At 43.2% G+C, this 21,304-nt stretch overlaps 1 protein-coding gene across 1 annotated transcript in view; it reads right to left on the bottom strand.

Moving 5' to 3' along the window:
• LOC123982455 (protein shisa-6) overlaps positions 1-20,833 on the bottom strand; it is a 65,154-nt gene extending 44,321 nt beyond the window's left edge. The window contains exons 1-4 of the mRNA XM_046067975.1: positions 20,767-20,833; positions 19,452-20,359; positions 17,389-17,549; positions 11,174-11,275 (exon numbers count right to left, since the gene is read on the bottom strand). Of these exons, the coding sequence (XP_045923931.1) occupies positions 11,174-11,275; positions 17,389-17,549; positions 19,452-19,978 (790 nt within the window). The 5' untranslated portion in view covers positions 19,979-20,359; positions 20,767-20,833. The remainder of the gene's footprint in view (positions 1-11,173; positions 11,276-17,388; positions 17,550-19,451; positions 20,360-20,766) is intronic.
• Positions 20,834-21,304: the final 471 nt, after the last annotated feature.

Here is a 21,304-nt window from a genome sequence, read left to right as displayed (position 1 = left end):
ACACAAACACTGCAAATACACACAACACTACCAAATACACACAACACTACCAAATACACACACCACTACCAAATACACACAACACTACCAAATACACACAAACACTGCAAATACACACAACACTACCAAATACACACAAACACTGCAAATACACACAACACTACCAAATACACACACCACTACCAAATACACACAACACTACCAAATACACACAAACACTGCAAATACACACAACACTACCAAATACACAAACACTGCAAATACACACAACCAAATACACAAACACTGCAAATACACACAACACTACCAAATACACACAACACAACCAAATACACAAACGATCTGCAAATACACACAACCAAATACACAAAAGCACTGCAAATACACACAACACAACTAAATACACAAACGATCTGCAAATACACACAACCAAATACACAAAAGCACTGCAAATACACACAACACAACCAAATACACAAATGATCTGCAAATACACACAACACAACCAAATACTCAAAAGCACTGCAAATACACACAACACAACCAAATACACAAACGATCTGCAAATACACACAACCAAATACACAAAAGCACTGCAAATACACACAACACAACCAAATACACAAATGATCTGTAAATACACACAACCAAATACACAAAAGCACTGCAAATACACACAACACAACCAAATACACAAATGATCTGCAAATACACACAACCAAATACTCAAAAGCACTGCAAATACACACAACACAACCAAATACACAAACGATCTGCAAATACACACAACCAAATACACAAACATTGCAAATACACACAACACAACCAAATACACAAACGATCTGCAAATACACACAACACAACCAAATACTCAAACAATCTGCAAATACACACAACACAACCAAATACACAAAAGCACTGCAAATACACACAACACAACCAAATACTCAAACAATCTGCAAATACACACAACGTGGCTTGGACACGCTTGTTGTTGCTATAGTTTGTGACTCATGAAATGAGGCTGTACGACCTGAGCATGTCAAATCAAAGAACTTCATTGTCTCCTCATAGTGCAACACAGAATAACTAAACTCCCCTAACGACTGTAACGACTGTCGTTACAGTCATTACAGCAACCAGGAACACTAACGAACCAGCGGTATCGATGACCCGGGCCAACGACCCCACTGAGGTTAAATAGCTGAGTTTCCCTGCCAGTCAGTCAGAAATGAAGAAGTCCTTTGGATGAGGGACGAAACGTCTTCCAGTATCTTCAACCAACCTTTAACCTTTGTTGGATAACTATGACCTGGATGACTGAGAATCTTCATAGACATCTAAACTCCCATGCTTAAAAACTTACCGGTGATGACAAATTTCACCTGTGGGTTCAATGCAGGAAACCTGGCAGACAATCGGAAAAACTACTTATGTGCGCTTGATCGCTATCGTAACAGGCTACAGTCAGTCTGATCACTGATGAACCTGGTTGTTATCTATGTTTAACAGTTGTTTTCCACTGTTCCAAATTCCTTTTTCCATATGTTAATTTTCAGTTTCAAAAATGCCTTACAATCAGATTAGATCAGACTGCGCAGGTGCAAAGTGGAGAAACAGGACAAAACAAAATCACAGCACAACGAACGGATGACACGGACTCGACTTCATGAGTCACAAACTGGTCAGAAGGGTCAACCACTCATCAAAAGTTCACGTGCACAGTCTTAGACTTTTTAGTGTCCTCTGGAAACACTTATGTTGTCGTTGTGTGTATTTGCAGCGCATTTGTATATTTGCAGAATTCTGAAAACTTCCACAGTCCCCGAGGCTACAGTGCATTTCTGTGTTGGAGGGGGCGATGGCTGACTGACTATGATTAACACAAAGATCCCTCTCTTCACTGTCGTTATGAATGTGTTTGAATTTGCCACCGCAGTACCAGCTGACAGATTAGTCTGTATCACAGAATTGTCTTTAGCTGCTGGCCTAACAAAGGTTCCACCAACGCTGTTCAAAATATGATGCTGGATTATGTGATAGTGACGGCACAGCCCAAACACAATGCCGTAAAAAGACAACAGACGTGCTTTTTCAGTCAAAGTGATTGCGCCCATTTTAATGATTTCTATGAAAATTCATAAAATAACACTGAAACTCTTAGAGAGTGATGATCTAACCGTGTAATAATAGCTTGTACAGCCAATTGTTTCATTATTTCAACCTGAGGTAATTTTGGGGCTCTTTAGCTGCTAAATGCTCCACTACATTCACCAGCTAGGTGCTCACTTTGTCTCTCTGCTGTTTGGTGCTGGGCAGATGACAGCGGAGAGAGTGAATTAAAATATAAGGTAGTGGGCTGTAAAACCAAAACAATGAGCTGAATCCCTCTTCAGAGCTGATGGGAACAGCAGAGATGGGCTCTGTGGGTTTGTCACTTCAAGCAACCCCTTTCACATCATATCAATTCTTTTTTTCCATTGTCAGTATAAAAATATTGATTATTGCAACTTTAAGGCCAGACACCACAGTCAAACAGGCTTATTTCCCAACTTTACTTATATCACAATGAAACTTAACAAGCTGAAAGAATACATAAATAAAAGCATTTTTTGAATTACAATTTGTATTTTTCATATGCAAATGAAGAATGTCCTCGTTGAATATGTGCTCATTTGCATTTCACACAAATCCATTTTCCAGCACATTGATAAGACTCAGATGAATTTATTTTTTTTTTCATTGTGATAATTTAGCAAATGGCCAGACATTTACAGAACGGTTTATCAAAATATTGTTTTTTCATGAATTTATTCAAAATATACCACTATTATGTGCGACGTACGAACCTTTTGTTCTACATGTTCACAGATAAAATGCTACATAAAATGAGAATGATAAGAGAAAAACCCTCTAAATGTCTCGCTATAAGACTTAAGACTCAGTGTGTAATATTATGATGATCTAACTGCCCTGAAGGGCGAGGGAAATTATTTGGCGTACATGAAACATGGAATTTTGAGAAAACGTCCGTTAAAGATAATGCACTGTCCGTTAATGCAATAAAAACACACTTAGCATAGACATTACTGTCACATGAACACTCTTATAGATATTGGCCACATTATGCTCTAGAAAACGACCTTTCAGACAATGTACGATTCACTATGGGGAGTTTTAGACCGGTCGAACTTTTACAAGGGCAGTGCTAACAAAGATTAACATTTTGTTCGAAGATTGATTTGTACATTTTAAGAAAGTATGGTAATAATAAAGTAGCAAAAAAACTTCAAATTTTAAAATTGACAGATTGAAGCAAAATCATAATTTTGGACTGTGGTCTCGCCTTAAGCGGACAGTAAGCACAACGTAGCCTTACTCATCTCATATGACCCTATTGTAGCTGCATTTCAATGTTCTTGCATACAGTTACAGTAGATAATAAACAGCTTTGATAAAACTTACTATTATGTATACTGTGGTTTTACTTCATATATATTTGTCAGTCTAAAGAATAGGTTAAACAGGCTTTTAAAGTCTCTATAATGCAGCTAAAAAACTGAAACAACACCTCACAGAGAGCTTGGTAAAATGCACAAAGCATCACTGAGTCAGTAGCAGCTGACAGAATAAATAGAGGGTTGGAGTCAGTGACTTTACACCACTTGATTTGCTGGGAAATGTGCATTTTGCATCAGAGACCTAACTTTCCGTCTCTGTACTGATAATGCATTGGAGCTTTTTCGTGGTCACCGTTTGAATCGGTTACCGTCTGGGCTTGTTTTTCCTTGTGCACCTTCAAACACCACCAAAGGTTTTCACGGGCGGATGTTTTCATCTTCTGCCTCATCAGCCTGGAGTGCTGATTACATGGACTGGAAATGATGATACTGCCTGTGGGCTTGTTGTTCCACGGCAACTGATTCATTCGGAAGAACAGGAGATGACTGTTTCACAATCAGAGGGACGCACTGAAACTCCGAGAGGGGCTTTTTATACCCTGTCATCAAGATCTTCACAAAAGGTAAACAAAAATGACAAATAGGAGGCAAACAGCAGTAACAGCAGAACCAAATGATTGCTGTTTGCTTTGTTAGATCCTTCTTTCCTCAAGTCTTTTCAGTTGATAGTCCCCATGGTCTCTTAGTACTGCGCTGTTGTACAGTACAACTTGCTACGTCAGGAGCAAACCAATTAGTGGCTCTTGCGCTTGTTAATATGCTGAAATTGTGCTGTAAATAAAAGTTCTGTGATAACATCCCCCGCTAATTCTGCTGCTACATCACCATATCCACCATTGCAGACACATCATATTCCTAAAAACAATAATTGCCTACTGCCATGAAAACCAATTTGACTTCCTCCACAGGGCAGAATTAAAAGTTGGGCTTAGCAAGGTAATGAAGTATGGCACACACTAAGTCAAGGATGGAGGCTTTGTCTGAAGTAATCACTTCTCCGGATGCTGTGGCTTGGCTGCGTTTCATATCAACAAGACTGACATATGGAAAAATAATTAAAATGGACGCATTCAACCAATAACAGCTGGCAAGCTGCATTTTTAATACACTATCATATTTGCATGCTGGCTGTCAATCCACTCTCCCGTCTGAGGCAGAACTTTCCAATCAATCAAGGTGTTAGAGTTGTAATCTAGCTACATCAATGGCAGGGATTCTCAGTCCGAAGCGCCTGCACACTGAGCTTTTTGTATTCTTAAACACACTCCAGCACAGGGAAATCTGTATGACAATGTGACAGTGATTTACAGTGCAGGGTTTTAGTCGGTGACAGTGAGTGAATAGAAAAGTACACCGCAGTTCTTCTGTGACAAGAACAATTAATATAAGCCCGCGATCGGGCTTCAGTCTGCGTAGACTAGAAACGATGATGTGGTGTAGCGTTGCATCACCACTGCCGGCAAACAAGGGAAAGCAAAGTTGCTCCGGCTCCCTCTTATCTATCTTCTGAGATTATGTTTCCAGAGAACTTTTATACAATTACTGGCGACTCTGAAGCTTCAAACTGAGTTCTGCAGTTTTTACACCCAAGGCAGTGTATCAGCGCAGTCCCATCTGACAGCAGCACACACACAACAGATCAGTGAGCATCCTCATTAGTTTGGCTCAGTTTGACAGAAGCCTCAACCTTGCTGCCTCCTAATTTTGGACAAGAGGACAACAGAACACACAGGAGCAAAGGAATCTGTGAGGCGGTGCATCGATCTGGACAGATGGCTGAGGGGACAGGACCAAGGTAAGCAGCTGTGCATGCTAAATAAGGTTTAGCATTACTAAAAGATTGTCACTCTGGGAAAACTCTAGGCAGGAGTGAAACAATTTGGGGGAATTTTGAAAAGTTACAAACAAAATGACCCCATGTGTTTGTGCCATTAAATCTTCCCCTCACTTTGAAATCCTAAATCAAAAACCACATCTGCAGCCAGTACGTCTGGCACTCAGTGTTAGGACAAAACCAGGACTTTGAGCAAAGGGAGATCATGCAGGGAACAGATGGCCACCCACAATCACACTACACCTGACTCCATATAGTAGCAGAAGGTTCCGGATTCATGAAACTGCGAAATGAGCAATGAGAAATGTTCTTGCACAAAAGGGCTTGTCTGCTGGTGGTTTGACAGATGGGACAAAAAAAAATGTCACACACCACTCTACTCCATATGAGGGGACGTGATTGGTCTGTAAGCTGGTGTGAAGTGGACTACAAAGACACCATGCGCAAGTGAATGAAATGGAAGCTCTCTCACTTCAGCTGTGTCTTGTTCTCCACCCGTATCTGTGTAGCACAAACTGATAGTTCATTCAGAAAGCTACAACAGCAGAGACTGCTGATTTACAGCCATTACTGTGGTTGACTCCTTCTTCAAGAGTTTTTTTAAAGTCTGAAAATCATATGGGCTTCTCTCATATTATTTTGGTCACATATTAAACACCTGACATGGTTTTCCATATGAGAAAAAACATGTATTGTTTTTGTATGTGACACAATGTATTTTACATGTGATAAGTCCATGAGCCTTTTAGAACAGCTGAACTTAACAAGCAGCTACTGCTGGAGAAGAATGTTTTTTCATCGCGACAGCTTTCTCCGGCCTCAAAAGACCACCACGCAATCCAGCGACGAGATTATTATTGTGAAACTTTTTTCTCAACAAGAAAAACAACATCTGTAGGCAAGTGTTGTAACTCCATTTTATTAGTACAAAGTTTACTGTCTAATATAAATTCATTGTTATAGTTATATAGTATAGTAACAGATTGTCATCGCAGTCTCATAAAGTTTTTTCAGATAGAACGATTTCTTTCTTTGTTCTTTTTACTCAGCATCTTCCTGTCTGTCTTATCAACATCTGAAATCTGTTTCAGCCAGTATCTCATGTCATTCACTATTAAGTACTCACTGTATACAGTAGTTTTTCTATAGAGAGACGATATATTGTGTGAGATAGAGAGATCCATAACAATTTTACTCACTGATGTCACTTTCACTGATGTAAATGTACCTTTCTTTGTATTTATGCTGCATTGTGGGATAATTTGACCATAGGGCATAACAAATCTTTCTGGTCCTTTGGACCACACTGGTGACAAGACTGCAGATACGCTATATAAGTGGACTACTTTAGTAAATACTGATGACGTGAGATGCTGCATTAAGGTTTTGCAGATATGTGTAGCTCTTCCTGTTCTGTAGGTATTGCACTGTAAGATCAACACTCAAAATTCAAGCATAACTGCTCACGTATACTTGTGCTGTTTTCAATAGGTTCCTTGCAGCTTGAAATGGCAAATCAAGCTGCAAGCAACCGTGACCATTCAAACCGTGCTGGCACAAATGGTTTTCCATGGGACACTACGTCGGTGCAGAAGGTGACCCGCAGCTCTTCATGTACCAACTCATTTGTTCTTTCTCTTTCTTTATGTCATCCCACACTGCCAACAAAGCTTCACTAATCTAAACAGGATTAAACGACTACAGACCCGTCGCTCTGACCTCTGTGGTGATGAAGTCTTCTGAACGCCTTGTGTTGTCCCACCGTAAATCCATCACAGACCCACTCCTGGACCCCCTGCATTTCGCCTACAGAGCCAACAGGTCTGTAGATGATGCAGTAAACATGGCCCTTCACTACATCCCCCAGCACCTGGACTCCCCAGCTGCACCTCCAGTCACCAGTCTGTCAAACTCCTGAAGTTTGTGGATGACACCACCCACAGGTGGGAGATTGACCATCTGGTGACCTGGTGCAGCCAGAACAGTCAGGAGCTCAACGCTGAGGCAGTGGATTTTAGAAAGAGCACAGCCCCACCCTCCCCCATCATCCTCTCTGACTCCACAGTCACCACTGTGGACTCCTTCCGCTTCCTGGGCACCATCATCTCCCAGGACCTCAAGTGGGAGCTGAACATCACCTCCCTCACAAAGAAGGCCCAGCAGAGGATGTACTTCCTGCGGCAGCTGAAGAAGCTCAGCCTGCCAAAGACAACGATGGTGCACTTCTACACCGCCATCACCTCCTCCATCCTCACCTCCTCCATCACCATCTGGTACGCTGCTCCCACTGCCAGGGACAAGGGCAGGCTGCAGCGTATCATTCGCTCTGCAGAGAAGGTGATTGGCTGCAATCTTCCATCACTCCAGGACTCAGAGCCGAGCAGGAAAGATTGCAGCTGACCCCTCCCAACCCGGACACAAACTGTTTTAGACTCTCCCCTCTGGCTGCGGTCAATCAGGACCAAAACCTTTCGCCACAAAAACAGCTTCTTCCCATCTGCAGCTAGCCTCATTAACAAGGCCCGGGTCCCTCACTGACACTTCCCACTTTCAAATAATACAAATGTAAATATTATTTCATCTCATATCATGCACAAACCTGGCACATTGCACATATTTGTTGTTAATTGTTAATTTTTGTTGTTGTTTATTTTTATATTGTCAGTTTATATATGTATGTTCACAATATTCTCTTCCATTGCAATATGTCTGCACAACACAAACCCGGAATAATGCACATGTAAATATCTGCCACGTTGTTCTTTCTCTGCAAATAGTTGCATTATTTTTCTAAGTATTATTTTTCTTCTTTAATACTTGCCTCTGTTAATTCCGTATTTATATATTTCTACATTTATTTATGTCAACTGTATGTTTGTCTGCGTGTAGCACCTTATCACCACAGCAAATTCCCCGTACGTGTAAAATACTACTTGGAAATAAAGCTCTTTCTGATTCTGATTCAGGTTCTGATTCTTTGTGACAGGTACATTGCATTTCCTGCAAGGGTGTTCAGGGTGTACCCCGCCTTTCGCCCGATGTCAGCTGCAGCCCCCCGCGACCCTGTACGCGGGATAAGCGGTTGACGATGGATGGACATTGCATTTCCTACAGCTGCTTCACAATAAAAGGTTGGTTTTATTTCCAAAGTTTTCACTCCAAACACACCACTTCAAATTTCAAAACTTGTTTAGAATTAGCACGTGTTATGAAATTAGAACACGATTAAAACTCTGTATACCCTAGAGATGGCAATAACAAGTTCATGACCCTTCACTAGAGGTTGCTAAAAGGCATTTTGGGAAACCAAGGACACTACTAACTGAAGTAGAATTACACAGGGCAAGCTGAGGGGCACGTTAGTACACAAAAAAAGGTAGATTACAACAAACTAACTTGAACTGCAGTCTGAGAGGCTGGATGTTGGTTTCCCACCCCTGCACTCATGGCAGATCTCATTTAGTTCAGCACAGGGTTGTTTTTTACACCGCCTCACAGATGTGAAGCATCCAGCTGCTCTGACCTCACATGTCCTCCCCAAGGGCTGTGCTTCAACACACACACACACACACACACACAACTTGGCATGTAATTAACAACCAAACACACTTTCCGCCTGTATAATTAACCAACGTAAGAGACGCCATGCTTACCCAAGCCAGAGGACTGCCTCATGACTCCTACACCTTGTTCTGTCAGTGTGGCAAAAACATATCTACTAAAAAAACAACTGAGACGTGGTTAAAAAGGCAACATCTGTTTCCACGCTCACTTTTTCACTGACTGACCAGTGAATCTCTGTTTGCATTCTATTTTTTTTTTCTCAGCATTGTTACTGTCAGCCAGAGCAAACCAAGCTGTGCAAACCTCTTCAAAAATAATGAAGCTCGGTGTGATTTAAATTCAGCACGACTGTTTACTTGCTGTTAACCTCAATGTGACTCCATCTCATCACTGCAAGTTCACATCGGCCCACAGGTTCACCGCTCTGGATGATAAAATCCATCCACAGATTTTGGAAAAATTCAATGCCGGGTCAAGTGAGGGATCAAGTGATTTACTGACTATTTGTGAATCATTAAACTGGAGAGAAATGACTGTGTGTAGTCAAAAACACAGAATATACTTTAGTTAGGAGCAATTTATATCTTTCAATCAGTCAAGGAGAGAAGTGATATATTATGTACTAAAGCCTTTCTGCTTTTGTTGATAACAAGAGTGCTTGTAAAAAAGGCCATGAGAGAGCGGGGGAGGCTTGGTTAAACTGTTCGTTTCCCTCCACCACCCTGAAGTGATTGTACACTAGTGAAATGCTAGAGATAATACCAAGCAGCAACAATACCCAAATCAAACTTCAGACCAATATTTCATTGATTTCAAGGAGTCAATCCACAGTAAGACCTGCCTCCGGGCACAAGACAGTCAAACAAAGATGTTGCAAAGAAGAATACTGTTCAAGAAGTGAGGTTCTTATATGTGCTTCACATACTTGTTGTTGTTTTTTTTTTGCAATATTCTGTTTTTATTTATTTTTTTGTCAGCAGATCTTTCCAAGATCCCAATCTGTCACGTTTCATTTGTTTTTTCAGCAGGAGAATCAAAGGCTACCTGCTGCAGGAAAACACAGATCTGACTACACAGCTGCTGAACGCTAAACCAAACCCCACGCTGCTGTTGTTACAAGTATATAGCCGGAGGTGCCGGAATGATGCTGTTGTGATATTTGTACAGAGGGAAAAATCTATTTAAAATAATCAGGATTCATAAAACCTAATTTTTTCTCATCACTCATCTCTGGTAGAGATGCAGGGTAAGGGGGGGCGGGGGTACAGATAATATCAGCAGAGTTTGTTTTTTTCATCTTGCTGCATATGAATACCATTGTGAAATGGACCCCCTCTGGGGATGAAAACAAATGAAGCAAAAAGCAAGGAGAAAAACAGCTAATTCCTGTAAACATGAATACGATGGGTCGCCATTAAAAATGAAAGTGGAGAGAAGCTTTCAGTACCCCTGCAGTTTTTTTTTGTGCACTTGGAAACAAAGCCATGATACTTTGTAAAAGGAGCAGTTTCTGCTGGGAAAACCACACAGGCCTGCTAAGCAACGCATAAATCTGAACTGGGATTAATAAAGCAACGACAGGTCATCAGCTGCTGTAATTACGATGATGAGCAAGAAATCAGCAGGTTTTTAAAAACAAAGAGGAAGAGTGAAAATACATGTGCAGCAGTGGAACCAAATTACAATTAAATCATGTAGATTTTTACCAAAGCAGTCAGCCACCATGAAACATTACAAGACATCCCGCTCTGGCACAAACACATTCATTTAAGCATTCGAAGGCACTACCAGGTAAAGGAGCTTGCCTCGCCACCCCTGTGTGGTGACAAACATACACACACACAGACACACACACACTCAGACACACACACAGGGTCTAGTTTATGGAGCCATAGATGGGAATAAATCACAAGAGCTCAGCCAACATGGCTGCATATTAATCAGTGTATTACCCCTGGGAAAACTCTAATGGCTGCATGTATATGTGTCTGTTGTGGATGTGTGTGTGGGCTCGGAATCACCTTCTCCACCCAGTTGTCGCCCATCAGCAAGGGTAAGTGTGTGTTTGCTTGTATTTAATTGCAAAATGCGGAGGCAGAAGTTCACGTGAATTGCTTTAAGAGGGAAATTGAATCTGGAAACATTTCACCTCCCTCGGTGAATTGTTGTTGATCACCAGTGTTGTAAGTGGAACATTACGCGGGTCGCTTTAGGATTCAGCAGGTAAACAGAACGGTGTTCATAGATAAGTGGAGTTAATCCAATCTCCTGTGTAAGAAAAGAGAAGAAAAGAAAGAAAGAAAAGGTACGTTACCTTTCGGATGGCCTCGACCCAGCGTCACAAAGCCAGAGGAGATGAAGTTGTGAACATCAGCCCCTCCACTGCTCCGGACACTCTCCTTTCCATAGTGGAGACCTGTTCACACACACACAACCACACGGAGGCAGGCATGCAGGGCCACCACACAGGAACATGTAACCGTTCACATACATCCACATTTTGTGGAAACACACAGGGGATGCATGCACACACACGTACACACAAACACAATCAGCAGGGCAGACATATACACACAGTGTTAGTATTCTAATCAGTCCATCATTAGGAACATTAGCAACAGCTAAAACAGTGGTTCCCAGTCTGGGGGATGAGACCCTCCCAAGGAGTCACGAGATTAATGTAAAAACAACCCATAGTGATGTCATCAGGGTTATCTCAGCCTGTTCGTCAAGGCTAAAAACAGAAATGATGTGTTACACGCTGGGAATGTGGAGGTTGAAAGACATGAGCGTTTACCAGGCAGGGAATGTTGCATTATGCTAAACGTCAGATCATTTTACATAGGGTCCAGGCCATGATAGGCAGCAATAACAATGGGTTAAAGATGAGATAGATAAAAAAAAAAGTGATTTAAATAGAAATGAAAATAAAAAGAAGATTCTAAAATCCTAATTAACATTTCTAGTCTACAGTCCATTTCAAAACAACCAAAACGCACCCTCAAATAACCCAGGAACTATGACTAACACATCATCATCACCTTCTAAAATATTCTAATGGCTAGCTTGAGCCATTTTAGTCACTAACCTCCCAATCACACATACAGACTCAAACATTGGAGATGCAACAGGGTCACATTCATTGTCAATTGAACCCTGAAAATGACAGCGGCACCTCAAGACTCAAGGTGGTGCGATGCGACATGGGGAAGTGGTCTGGAGATAGGTTCAACTTCATTGTCCTCCGACGTGCTGGAGCAGCAGCTTGGAGAAAACCAGATGGACTTGATTCCCTTGACATTTGTCAACTTCACCTCAATTATATAAAACACGGAGGACAAGCTGAGCGTGTGGTCCTCAGCTTCCCAAATCTCTATGATCTAACTTTCACAAGCTACCGAGACTTGAATAATAAAAATGTTGCATGGACACAGATCAAGTTCTGAAAAAATAATTACTTTGTTGTAACAAGGACAATAGGACAAATAGCCGCCCAAGCAGGGTTTGCAGGGTTTTACACAACTTCAGGCTTGCTTTTTCAACTTTATGGAAGTGTAACACTAAGTCACTTGTACAGCTGCAACTAACAATTATTTTCACGGTTATTTTCTTGATTTATCGAATGATGAATTACCCATTACCCACAATGCAACAGCTAAATCAGAGATTCAGAGACTATGCTAGCAGCGGCTAATGTAGCCTCCAGCCTACAGTACAGCAGAGACGAGGAGCAGGCTACAGAGGTCTGGTAAGCTCACTTCTTTCTAACTCCACATCAAAAGATTCTTTTCATTTTCAAACTTGCAGTCTTCAGCTCCAACCAATGCTGACTCAGGCGACATCACTTTCAATTATCAGATGCAATCAGATGCAATTCAGATTTCACACAGCTCCCTCTGGAGACACATCCTTTTTCACATACGCAGTAGTATTCCTCAATACCTTTAAGATAGTTAGTCTAGTAGCATCAAATCCTCATAACTAATTGTCAAAAAATTGTCAATTGACTAATCACTTTCTCAATTAATCATTTCAGCTCTAATCACCAGAATTCACCTTTAAGTGGTCACAAGCCACAAAGGCTGGGGGATCAGCTACAATATAAGCTAAAATAAAATGATAAAGTTCACCAGGGCCCATGCTGAAGATAAGAAAATAGTGTTTAGGCTTTTTTCTATCATGTTCTCAGTGGCCCCAGTTGTGTCTTTATCATGGTATGAAATGACAGACGGAGAATGACCCTCAGGCACAGATAGATGGGAAATGGTGGAAAAGTGAACCATACAAGCAAACGCAGTGTGATGATCCTCATAAAAAAAAAAGCAATATGTTTCAACCACCCACATACCAATGCACTTTGAACTCAATCACACCTCTCCCTGTGCTGCTTTCATGGCTGCAGATAGAGTAGAGCTGAGGTTATTTTCCCTTTCTATCATACCAGCAATTCTGTGTGTGACACAGACACGCTATTGTTGTCTCTCTTTGTCACCTTTGTCATTGGTAGGCCACTCCACGACCCACTGCGACAACCCTTGAACCCATTCCCAGCTCATTAAGGTGAGGTAGCGTGTACAGCCTGCAGGGGGGAAGGCTACGCATTGTGAATTTATCGTCCTTGATACAAATAAAATCGTGACTTTCACCTCAACGACGTGCCGTGGAAATGAACGGCCGCCGGAGCAGACGCGTGTGAAGGATTCATATGGTAATACTTTTTTTAATCAGACTTCTTCACCTACACCTCTGAATTACCTCCGAGAGTGGAAAATGTGAATAATAAGATAATTATATCACGAACTGAGCTGGATGTGGTTCTGTGTGGCTCTCTCATCGAGGAGGTTATCCCCCTCCAAGGTCGATTAAGCCTTAACACAGCCAGGCAGAGGTAATTTACATGGTATACTGATTATAACGCTATCAGATGCCGAACTGCTGGAGTGGACATGGAGCTGTGTACATCATCTCGATAAAGTTGTTCAGCTGGAGCTCGGCATCGCATATCTTGATATCTTTATGTTCCGCTCGTGCTCTCTTAGTGGAGAGATACACGCTGGAGCTTTATAAAGGCCATCTTGGCAAATACATGCCCCCTTTCTCGTAACCCTGCCCCTGCCCTCTCACAAAACTAATGGTGCAGTGCAGTAAGTCCTGATCCACACTGGTCCATAATTAACTGGTACTGCTACTGGAAAGAGATGCTGATGGATCCCTGCCTCCACACCTGAAACCTCTTTACAATCACACACACACACATACACTCAGGGGGGCAAAGGTTCAGCTGTATAATAAGGGGCAATAATGAGATGTAGGGCATTAGACAATTAGGTGGGGTCTCTCGGATGCTGAGGTTTAACACAGGTGCCCTCAGGAGGAAGCTTCTATTAAACATGTTGATGCAGTCAGCATAGAAATGTTGTTTTTAACACGTGGGTGATGATTATCTGACCAATGGGGGGCCAGCAAGGTCACAGAGGAGATGTTATAGCTGCACACTTTAAGGATTAATTGGAGGGAGGTTTCAGGCAGAAGAGGGAGGTTTTTCGTGCGTGCGTGCGTGCGTGCGTGCGTGCGTGCGTGGTTGGGGCAGGTGGGCTTACTGAGTGTGATTATAAAAGTGCCTTTTGGCGAATAATTAGAGTAATTATATCAGTGTTTTGTTATTTAGGCAAAATTCCTTGTTTGGGTAACTCTCAGAGAGCGCACGCACACACACACACACACAAATGTCTGAAGGTCATGTCAAAGCTGCTAAATGGCTGGAAATGTTATTCTATCATCACGACCTTCTATCATTGTCCACAGCAGCTGACCTTTAGGTTCGGGAGGTTGCTCATCTCAGACAAAATGAACTGACTGCTCAAATACAGGAGCTCAAACACAAAACATACTGGCTTTTCAACCTCATACACATACGCATACACTCTACAGTCGTTCTTCTCATTCAACTTATTCTGATTTTTCTGCTGCAGTAACCATAGACCCATAGCTCATAATCTAATTAGCCTATTCTTTTTTTCCCCCTGCAGAACTGCTACATAGGAGTAATTGTTTTTTCTTTGGTTTCAGTTGAGTAAACTGAGACAGACAAAACAGCTACTCTCTGCACTACCTGAAAACTATATTTCATCATTCGGTGCATTAAGAAAATGTCAGAGAGGAAACCAAGCAACACTTTTCAAAAAACGAAAACGGAGGCAAATCTTCGCCTGTGGTGTGCGGTAAATAAATCAACTTCATGTGAAGAGAGCTGTGGGCCAATCTGCATTACTCAGAGAAGCGGTTATTGTTTACTTTAACCAAAGGCGAACTACTGTAAAGGTATCTGCGTCTCCCTTTCAAGGTCTGCTCCTTGTTGTGGCTGTGGGGTGCTCTGTGTTTACACCCCGACCTAAAAGAGGATCTGAGCCCCACAACAATGCAGAGTGGATGTGAATAAATATAGTAGCACACGCGCTGGTATCATATTGTGCTGTCTGTACTGTTTTTGCTGTAGGCCCTGTTTTTTTAAAAGGAATATGTTGTTCTAAAAATGCAGAGAAGTTTTGCAGTGCACCAAGGGTACCGTGTCGCCACACAAGGACTGCAATGTGAAAAAATAAATCAGCACGTATTTTTAGAATTTGAGCCTAAACAAAACTATAAGGATGGGGAAAAAATATACTTCACTAAGGAAGTGATTACTGCTGGGAGCAACTGGGCATCATTTCATGTTGAGGATCAAAGGAGTTATTCCCACTTTTGACATAAGTTGATAGGATCCTCGTGGGCCCTTTAGCCACTTGCTTTATGAGGCCTCTCCACCTGATTTAAAAGCGTCTCAAAAAGCCTCTGGAAATGAAGTGCCATTCTTCGCAGCGACGACTCCAGCCGAGGCCTGCCTCCCCACTCTCTGCCAAATGCCCATTTAGGCGCACATGAATATGCATTTTCTGTGAGAGCGAGAGGGCTCCCTCTCCACAGCACCTTGGAGCCTGTTAGGGCATCAAGCGGAGCTCCCAATTTATATGCACACATTAACCACGCTTTCACCCGGGCTGTCACTGCCTTTCATGTCCAACCCCGTCAGGACTGCTGTGGTCCCTTATGAGGGGGGGCTTGGCTCGGGTAGACTGAGCTGAGCCAGCCTGAGTTGCAGTGATTGTGCGCAAGCAGGCAAAATAGTCACAGCCAAACAGAGCGTCAGATAGACAGATAAAGTGATGCCCGACCTTTACTGAGTATAAATACATGCAAGGTCGTACTGAAGGCAGCCTGCCACGTGCAGCTACGTATCAGCCGTGCCCCTGCATGGCCGGCTAGTGACCATTAGTGATAGGCTGATGCTGCGACTGAGCGGGGGAGAGTAAGTGAATGAACGCAGACTGCTCGCAATGAACACTGAGCTGCAAGAAAATGTTCCCAGTAAGGATTTGATAGATGGCGATGTGGCAGAAAGAGGCCATGTTTATATGACATGCACAAGAGTCGGTAAACCCAAATAAAGCTGGAAGTACGCACAATCTATTATTTAGAGACAAAACAAATTGTGCTGCCCTGTAGCTCAAATCAACCGGTAACAACTACATGTATTGGATCAGGTGCTGTGATGTTTGGCTTTCAGAACTTCAGATATGCAGCTACAGTTCTGTCATAATCAGTAGAGGCCTTCTAAGAGCCCGGAGATATGTCTCCCCAGTCAACGAGAAGGTATCTGGGGTTTGCAGGGAACCAGGGTTTGGTAAGGAGTCACTAAAAGTCAGGTAGCTGACTAACTACACACATATCATTTTTAAGGGCTGCAAAATCAACACCTAATGTGTGAAGTATTCCAATGTCAAAAAAACCTCAACATCGACTAATATTTCTTTACTTATCCTGCACACCGAGGCTCCACGTCTTTCTTTTTTCTTTCCACCTCAGCGACTCCTTTGTGTTTCTAATATGTCATTATTTCCCATCTGTGCCCCGCTCCCTGAGTGTCTTTGCCTGTCTTGATCTGATAACGCCTGCTTTGCCGAAGAACCTGCCGGCGTTGGCTGGCTTCCCCTGGACTCCTGTTTTTCCTGCAGAGCTTTTGCCCGTATAACCGATTTATGCTCCCTGTCTGTTCTCTGAATCGTGGGGCTAAATCACGCCGTGTGTGCTGCGTGTGATTCACCCACTGAGTGACTGAGAGGTCATCACTTCCAGCCTGTCAGAGACTGCAGGGCCGCGCTACCTTGCCAGCGTGTAATTATCTCCACTAGCAGGCCCCTCTTTTTCGCTGTCACCCTCTCCCTCGCACTCTCTTGCTCAAATCGGATGATTACTGGATGTTAACATTGGAGATTACACTGCTGAAAGGGTGAGCACAGTGGGTGCTCTTTGGAGGGGCACACAGATTTTTCCACGGAAATAATGAATATAACGCAAATGCTTTACACAGACGCCCTGAGAGTGATGGGCTACCTGAAATCTGCCTTCAAGCTATATAAAAGTCATGACACACAATCTAGTGGATGCTTGTGAAGCTTTGAGTATTGAGTGGAGAGAGAGGAGAGCTCTTACCGTGGTTGGATTTGGAGGTGTGAACAGGGGTGTAGTGGTTCTTGGATGAGGTTCTGACTGGTGTGTTGTCTTTGGGTGAGCCGTTCATCGCTGCAAAATTCTCACAGTCATATTGTGATATGGGGATGGGCCCCTGCTGCCTCAGGATGTCTGCAAGGGCCCTGGAAAAAAAAGCAACAAGAACTACCGTTAATGCTGCAGCAAAAAGATGCTTCTCTTCTTGTACACTTTTCCTCTCTCAGTGCAGCTGAACTGAGTTAAAAATGAAGTAATAGCGCGTCTGTTTTCTACACAAATGGCTGCTAATTGTTAAGACAGTGGTAAGACGGGTAATTCAGGGCTGCTCTGTTTCGTCTTTATTTTATTTTTTTTTAACGTCTGGGAACATGACGAATGTTCATTTGCAAGAGAAACATTGGATGCATGAGTATCTCGTCTAATTGGGTTGAATTTGAATGTTTTTCAGACCGCACCAGGTGCATATGGAAGGATGGAGCCCTCGAGGGGGGAGAGTGGAAGAGAGGGAGAAGCAATCACGATGAAAGAAAGTTCAGAAACTGTTTGTTTGCTTTTCTGGCATCGCATTTGAAAAAGGAAATCAAATTACTTTTGCAGCAATGCAGAAGCTCAAAGCTTTTACACGACAAATGTATCACCAACGTAACCTTTGCTTTTAAATGAATATTTTCCCCCCCCCCACACACACACCTCTTCCCGTTACTTATTGAATGTGCAGCGGTGCATGCATGTCACACGACCTTGAACAGCCCCAACGTTAACACTATCCATTATTCACAGTCTTAAGGTTACTCAAGTGTTGAATAATGCATCCAATAAGAAAAGCTATTCAATCTTGAGGAAATAAAGTGTGTCAGCATTTGTTCAGTGATGTGGGTACAGTCTACAACATGTGGTCCACTCATGTATGATAACTCTCATATGGTGAAGCCCCGGGAGGAAGCAGGAGCCAAATGAGGAAGTGAGATGATTAGGCCATGGTATCCCATCTCTGCTAAACATTCTTGTCAAATCCCCATCTGAACACACCAGACAGCCATGTGCTAATGTGTGTGTGTGTGTGTGTGTGTGTGTGTGTGTGTGTGTGTGTGTGGAGGGGGGGTTGGATTGGAGGTAGGTTGTGAAGAATGATGTCTGACTGCTGGTCGCTTTGACTTGGTTGCCAAGGACCAAGCCACAACAGTGTGATATTTTAAGGTTTAATGAAATGGAGAAATATTGGATGTTGAGGATGGATGAATGAGCGTGAGGAAGAGAATGAACAAGGGGGAGGGAGTTGACTGTTTAGGCTTTTCTGGGACGGATATATTGAAGGCCACGGAGGAGGCGACTCAGCGCGGGGGATCCGTCTCTGGAGTTGAGTCACCCGAGCCAATTACACAGTACCTGGAATGGGCATGCACGGGATTGAATGAGAGGAGATGAAAGGAGGGAAGAGAGGGTGAATGGATGTGAATAGGGATGGACAGAGGGAGGGGTATGAGGTAAGGAGGTAAATGGATGAGGGGGAGGGAAAGGGATGGTGGGTCGAGAAAACTGAGGCTGACAGGATGGGTTGACCAGGTGGAAGTAGGCTTGACAGGTGATTAGAGATGAAAACACTTAAGTTAACTAGTTAATTCATTAGCTGTCTTTCAGCTCCTCTATAATTAGTTTAAGCTTACACTTTTAAATCTGATGTGAAATGTCCATCAGTTTGGCTTTATATAACAATCTGTTAATTAATTTAACACAATGCCCATCTGATTTTTAGTTCCTTATTTCTGGTAGAGGGGGAAAAAACACTAAAGTAGGATATAAATATTGTGACACGAGTCTTGACCTTTGACCCCTGTCGACAAAGGAGTCAATATGTCTGTCTGATTTACGGCAGGCCTATGTCCTGTCCTATTCTAGAATCTATTCTATTCTAACGATGCAAATGATGAGCTCTTAGTATGTGACTGTTTTTCTTTTTCTATCTTACTAAGGGGAGAACATTTGAAACAAACTACACAGTCATTCTCACATTATATGTGATTTCAAACAGTCTTCTGCCCACTCACCTGTGTATATTCATTTCCTGAGGCGGCTCTGTAGCTTTGTCGTACGCAACTTTGATCGACACTCCCAACACGATGATAAAGGCTATGATCCCACAGGTGATGTAGACAGCCGTGTTGGTCTGATCCATGCTCGGATCGTACGTTTCACCGGTCGGGATGGGGGACGGGGCGGCCGTCTGCACCCACACCGGCGTTTGGTAGTTCTTGCAGGCTTTCTGGTCCAGCCGGTCTTTCTTGTACTCGCAGCAGAAGCGCAGGTAGCACGTCCCGCAGCAGTACCGGTGGTCCGTGTTGTTGCACTCGAACAGTTTGTCATACTGCCCGCTCACGTCGTAGTAGCCCAGGCAGGTGTCGTGGTTGCTGGTGGGCGCCGGCTGCGGGGTCTTCTGCGGGACGCCCGTGGGGATCGCAGTGGCTTTGGGAGCCTTCCTCGGCGCCTGCTTGGGTTTTTTGCCCCCTGTAGCGGCGCACAGCACGCTCAGCGGGTCCAGGTATATTAGCAGCAGCAAAAGGTGCCGTATCCCCATGGTAGTGTGAAGAACTCTTCAAATCTTATGTTTTGGCAAAGACACTTAAACTCTGGTTAAACATGCGAGGGTTTAGTCTTGTGTAAGTTTCGCCACCGAGTCTTCCCCTGCTCGCTCAGTCTCCTGTGCCGCCGTCATGCTGAATACAACTGTGTAGACTGTTGTCAAGGGCATTCTCGGCTATTACTATTCAGTGGACAGACTAAAGCCCATTGCAACACGTCGGGGAGCGGTGGCAGGAGAGCACCATATCCTGCACGAGAGGGATGCTGATGGGTGCCCGGTCTCTGCGCGCTCACCCTCGTCTAAGCGGCGCGTCAGATCCGCGGTGCGTCGCTGTGTCCTGGAGACCCAGTCTGTTCTGCTCAAGTCAAAGTTAGGCTGGAGAAACAAATAAGCCAAACGGGCTCATTAGGCTCATTAGGCATGATCCTCAACGTCAGAGTCACGTCACTAATTAATTAGTAGGCTTCTACACGTCCAAATAACTGGACACTTTTTAGACAGAAACAAATTGAATCCAGTTTGAAGTCATTCATTCTTGCAGTTTGCACAGACGCATTCAACTTGGCAGCATGACACCCACACAGCACTGTTATCTTCCAAATGCATTGTAGCCTACATGTTCTCTTTATGGGAAGAATAGCACCCTGCCATAGCTGCACTCAACTGAAGATGGATACGGGGCAGTCTGTGATAATGTTTTCAAATACAATTCAAAGATAAAGGCAATATATTTTATTGTTCTTCGTATATTCAAAAGGTGGGAGTGTGAAAAGCCAGCCTACCTCAGTAAGGATACCCGCTGGGGAGTTGCTCTCTGTCTGGGTCTCCGAAAGTGAGGAGAAAATCAGCGCTCTGAACCCCTCTCTCTCTCTCTCTCTCTCTCTCTCTCTCTCTTTCTCTCTCCTCTCTCTGCTTCTTCTCTCCTCCTTCTCGGCTTTCTCCCTCCCTCCGTGTCTTACATCACTTCAGTGCTGGCGTCAGAACTCAGCCAAGTATCGGTAAATTGCACCAATCCTCCAAGCAAGCAAAAAAGCAAGCCTGGTCATTGGCATTAACACCTCCAAATTAAATGGCTGCACAGACCTCTGTCCGCAGAACGCTCTCTGCATGTTTATTTGCGTTCACTATTCCTCGACCTCCTGCACATCTGGGTGTTATCATGTTGCAGCTACATGCCTGTAAACAAGCATCGTTTTCTGGAATAAAAGAGTAATTGGCTGTGCTGTCTCGGTTAATACACTCATTATTTCAGATAAAGTCGTTCACATTGGTCTGTAGCCAAGCCATGGCACCTGGGGGATTATGGAGAACTGATAGGGC

The sequence above is a fragment of the Micropterus dolomieu genome, linkage group LG14 (assembly GCF_021292245.1).
Source record: "Micropterus dolomieu isolate WLL.071019.BEF.003 ecotype Adirondacks linkage group LG14, ASM2129224v1, whole genome shotgun sequence".
NCBI classification, from domain to species: Eukaryota; Metazoa; Chordata; class Actinopteri; order Centrarchiformes; family Centrarchidae; genus Micropterus; species Micropterus dolomieu.
The sequence above is the reverse complement of the archived record's forward strand: the minus strand, read 5'-3'. Positions and strand labels throughout refer to the sequence as shown.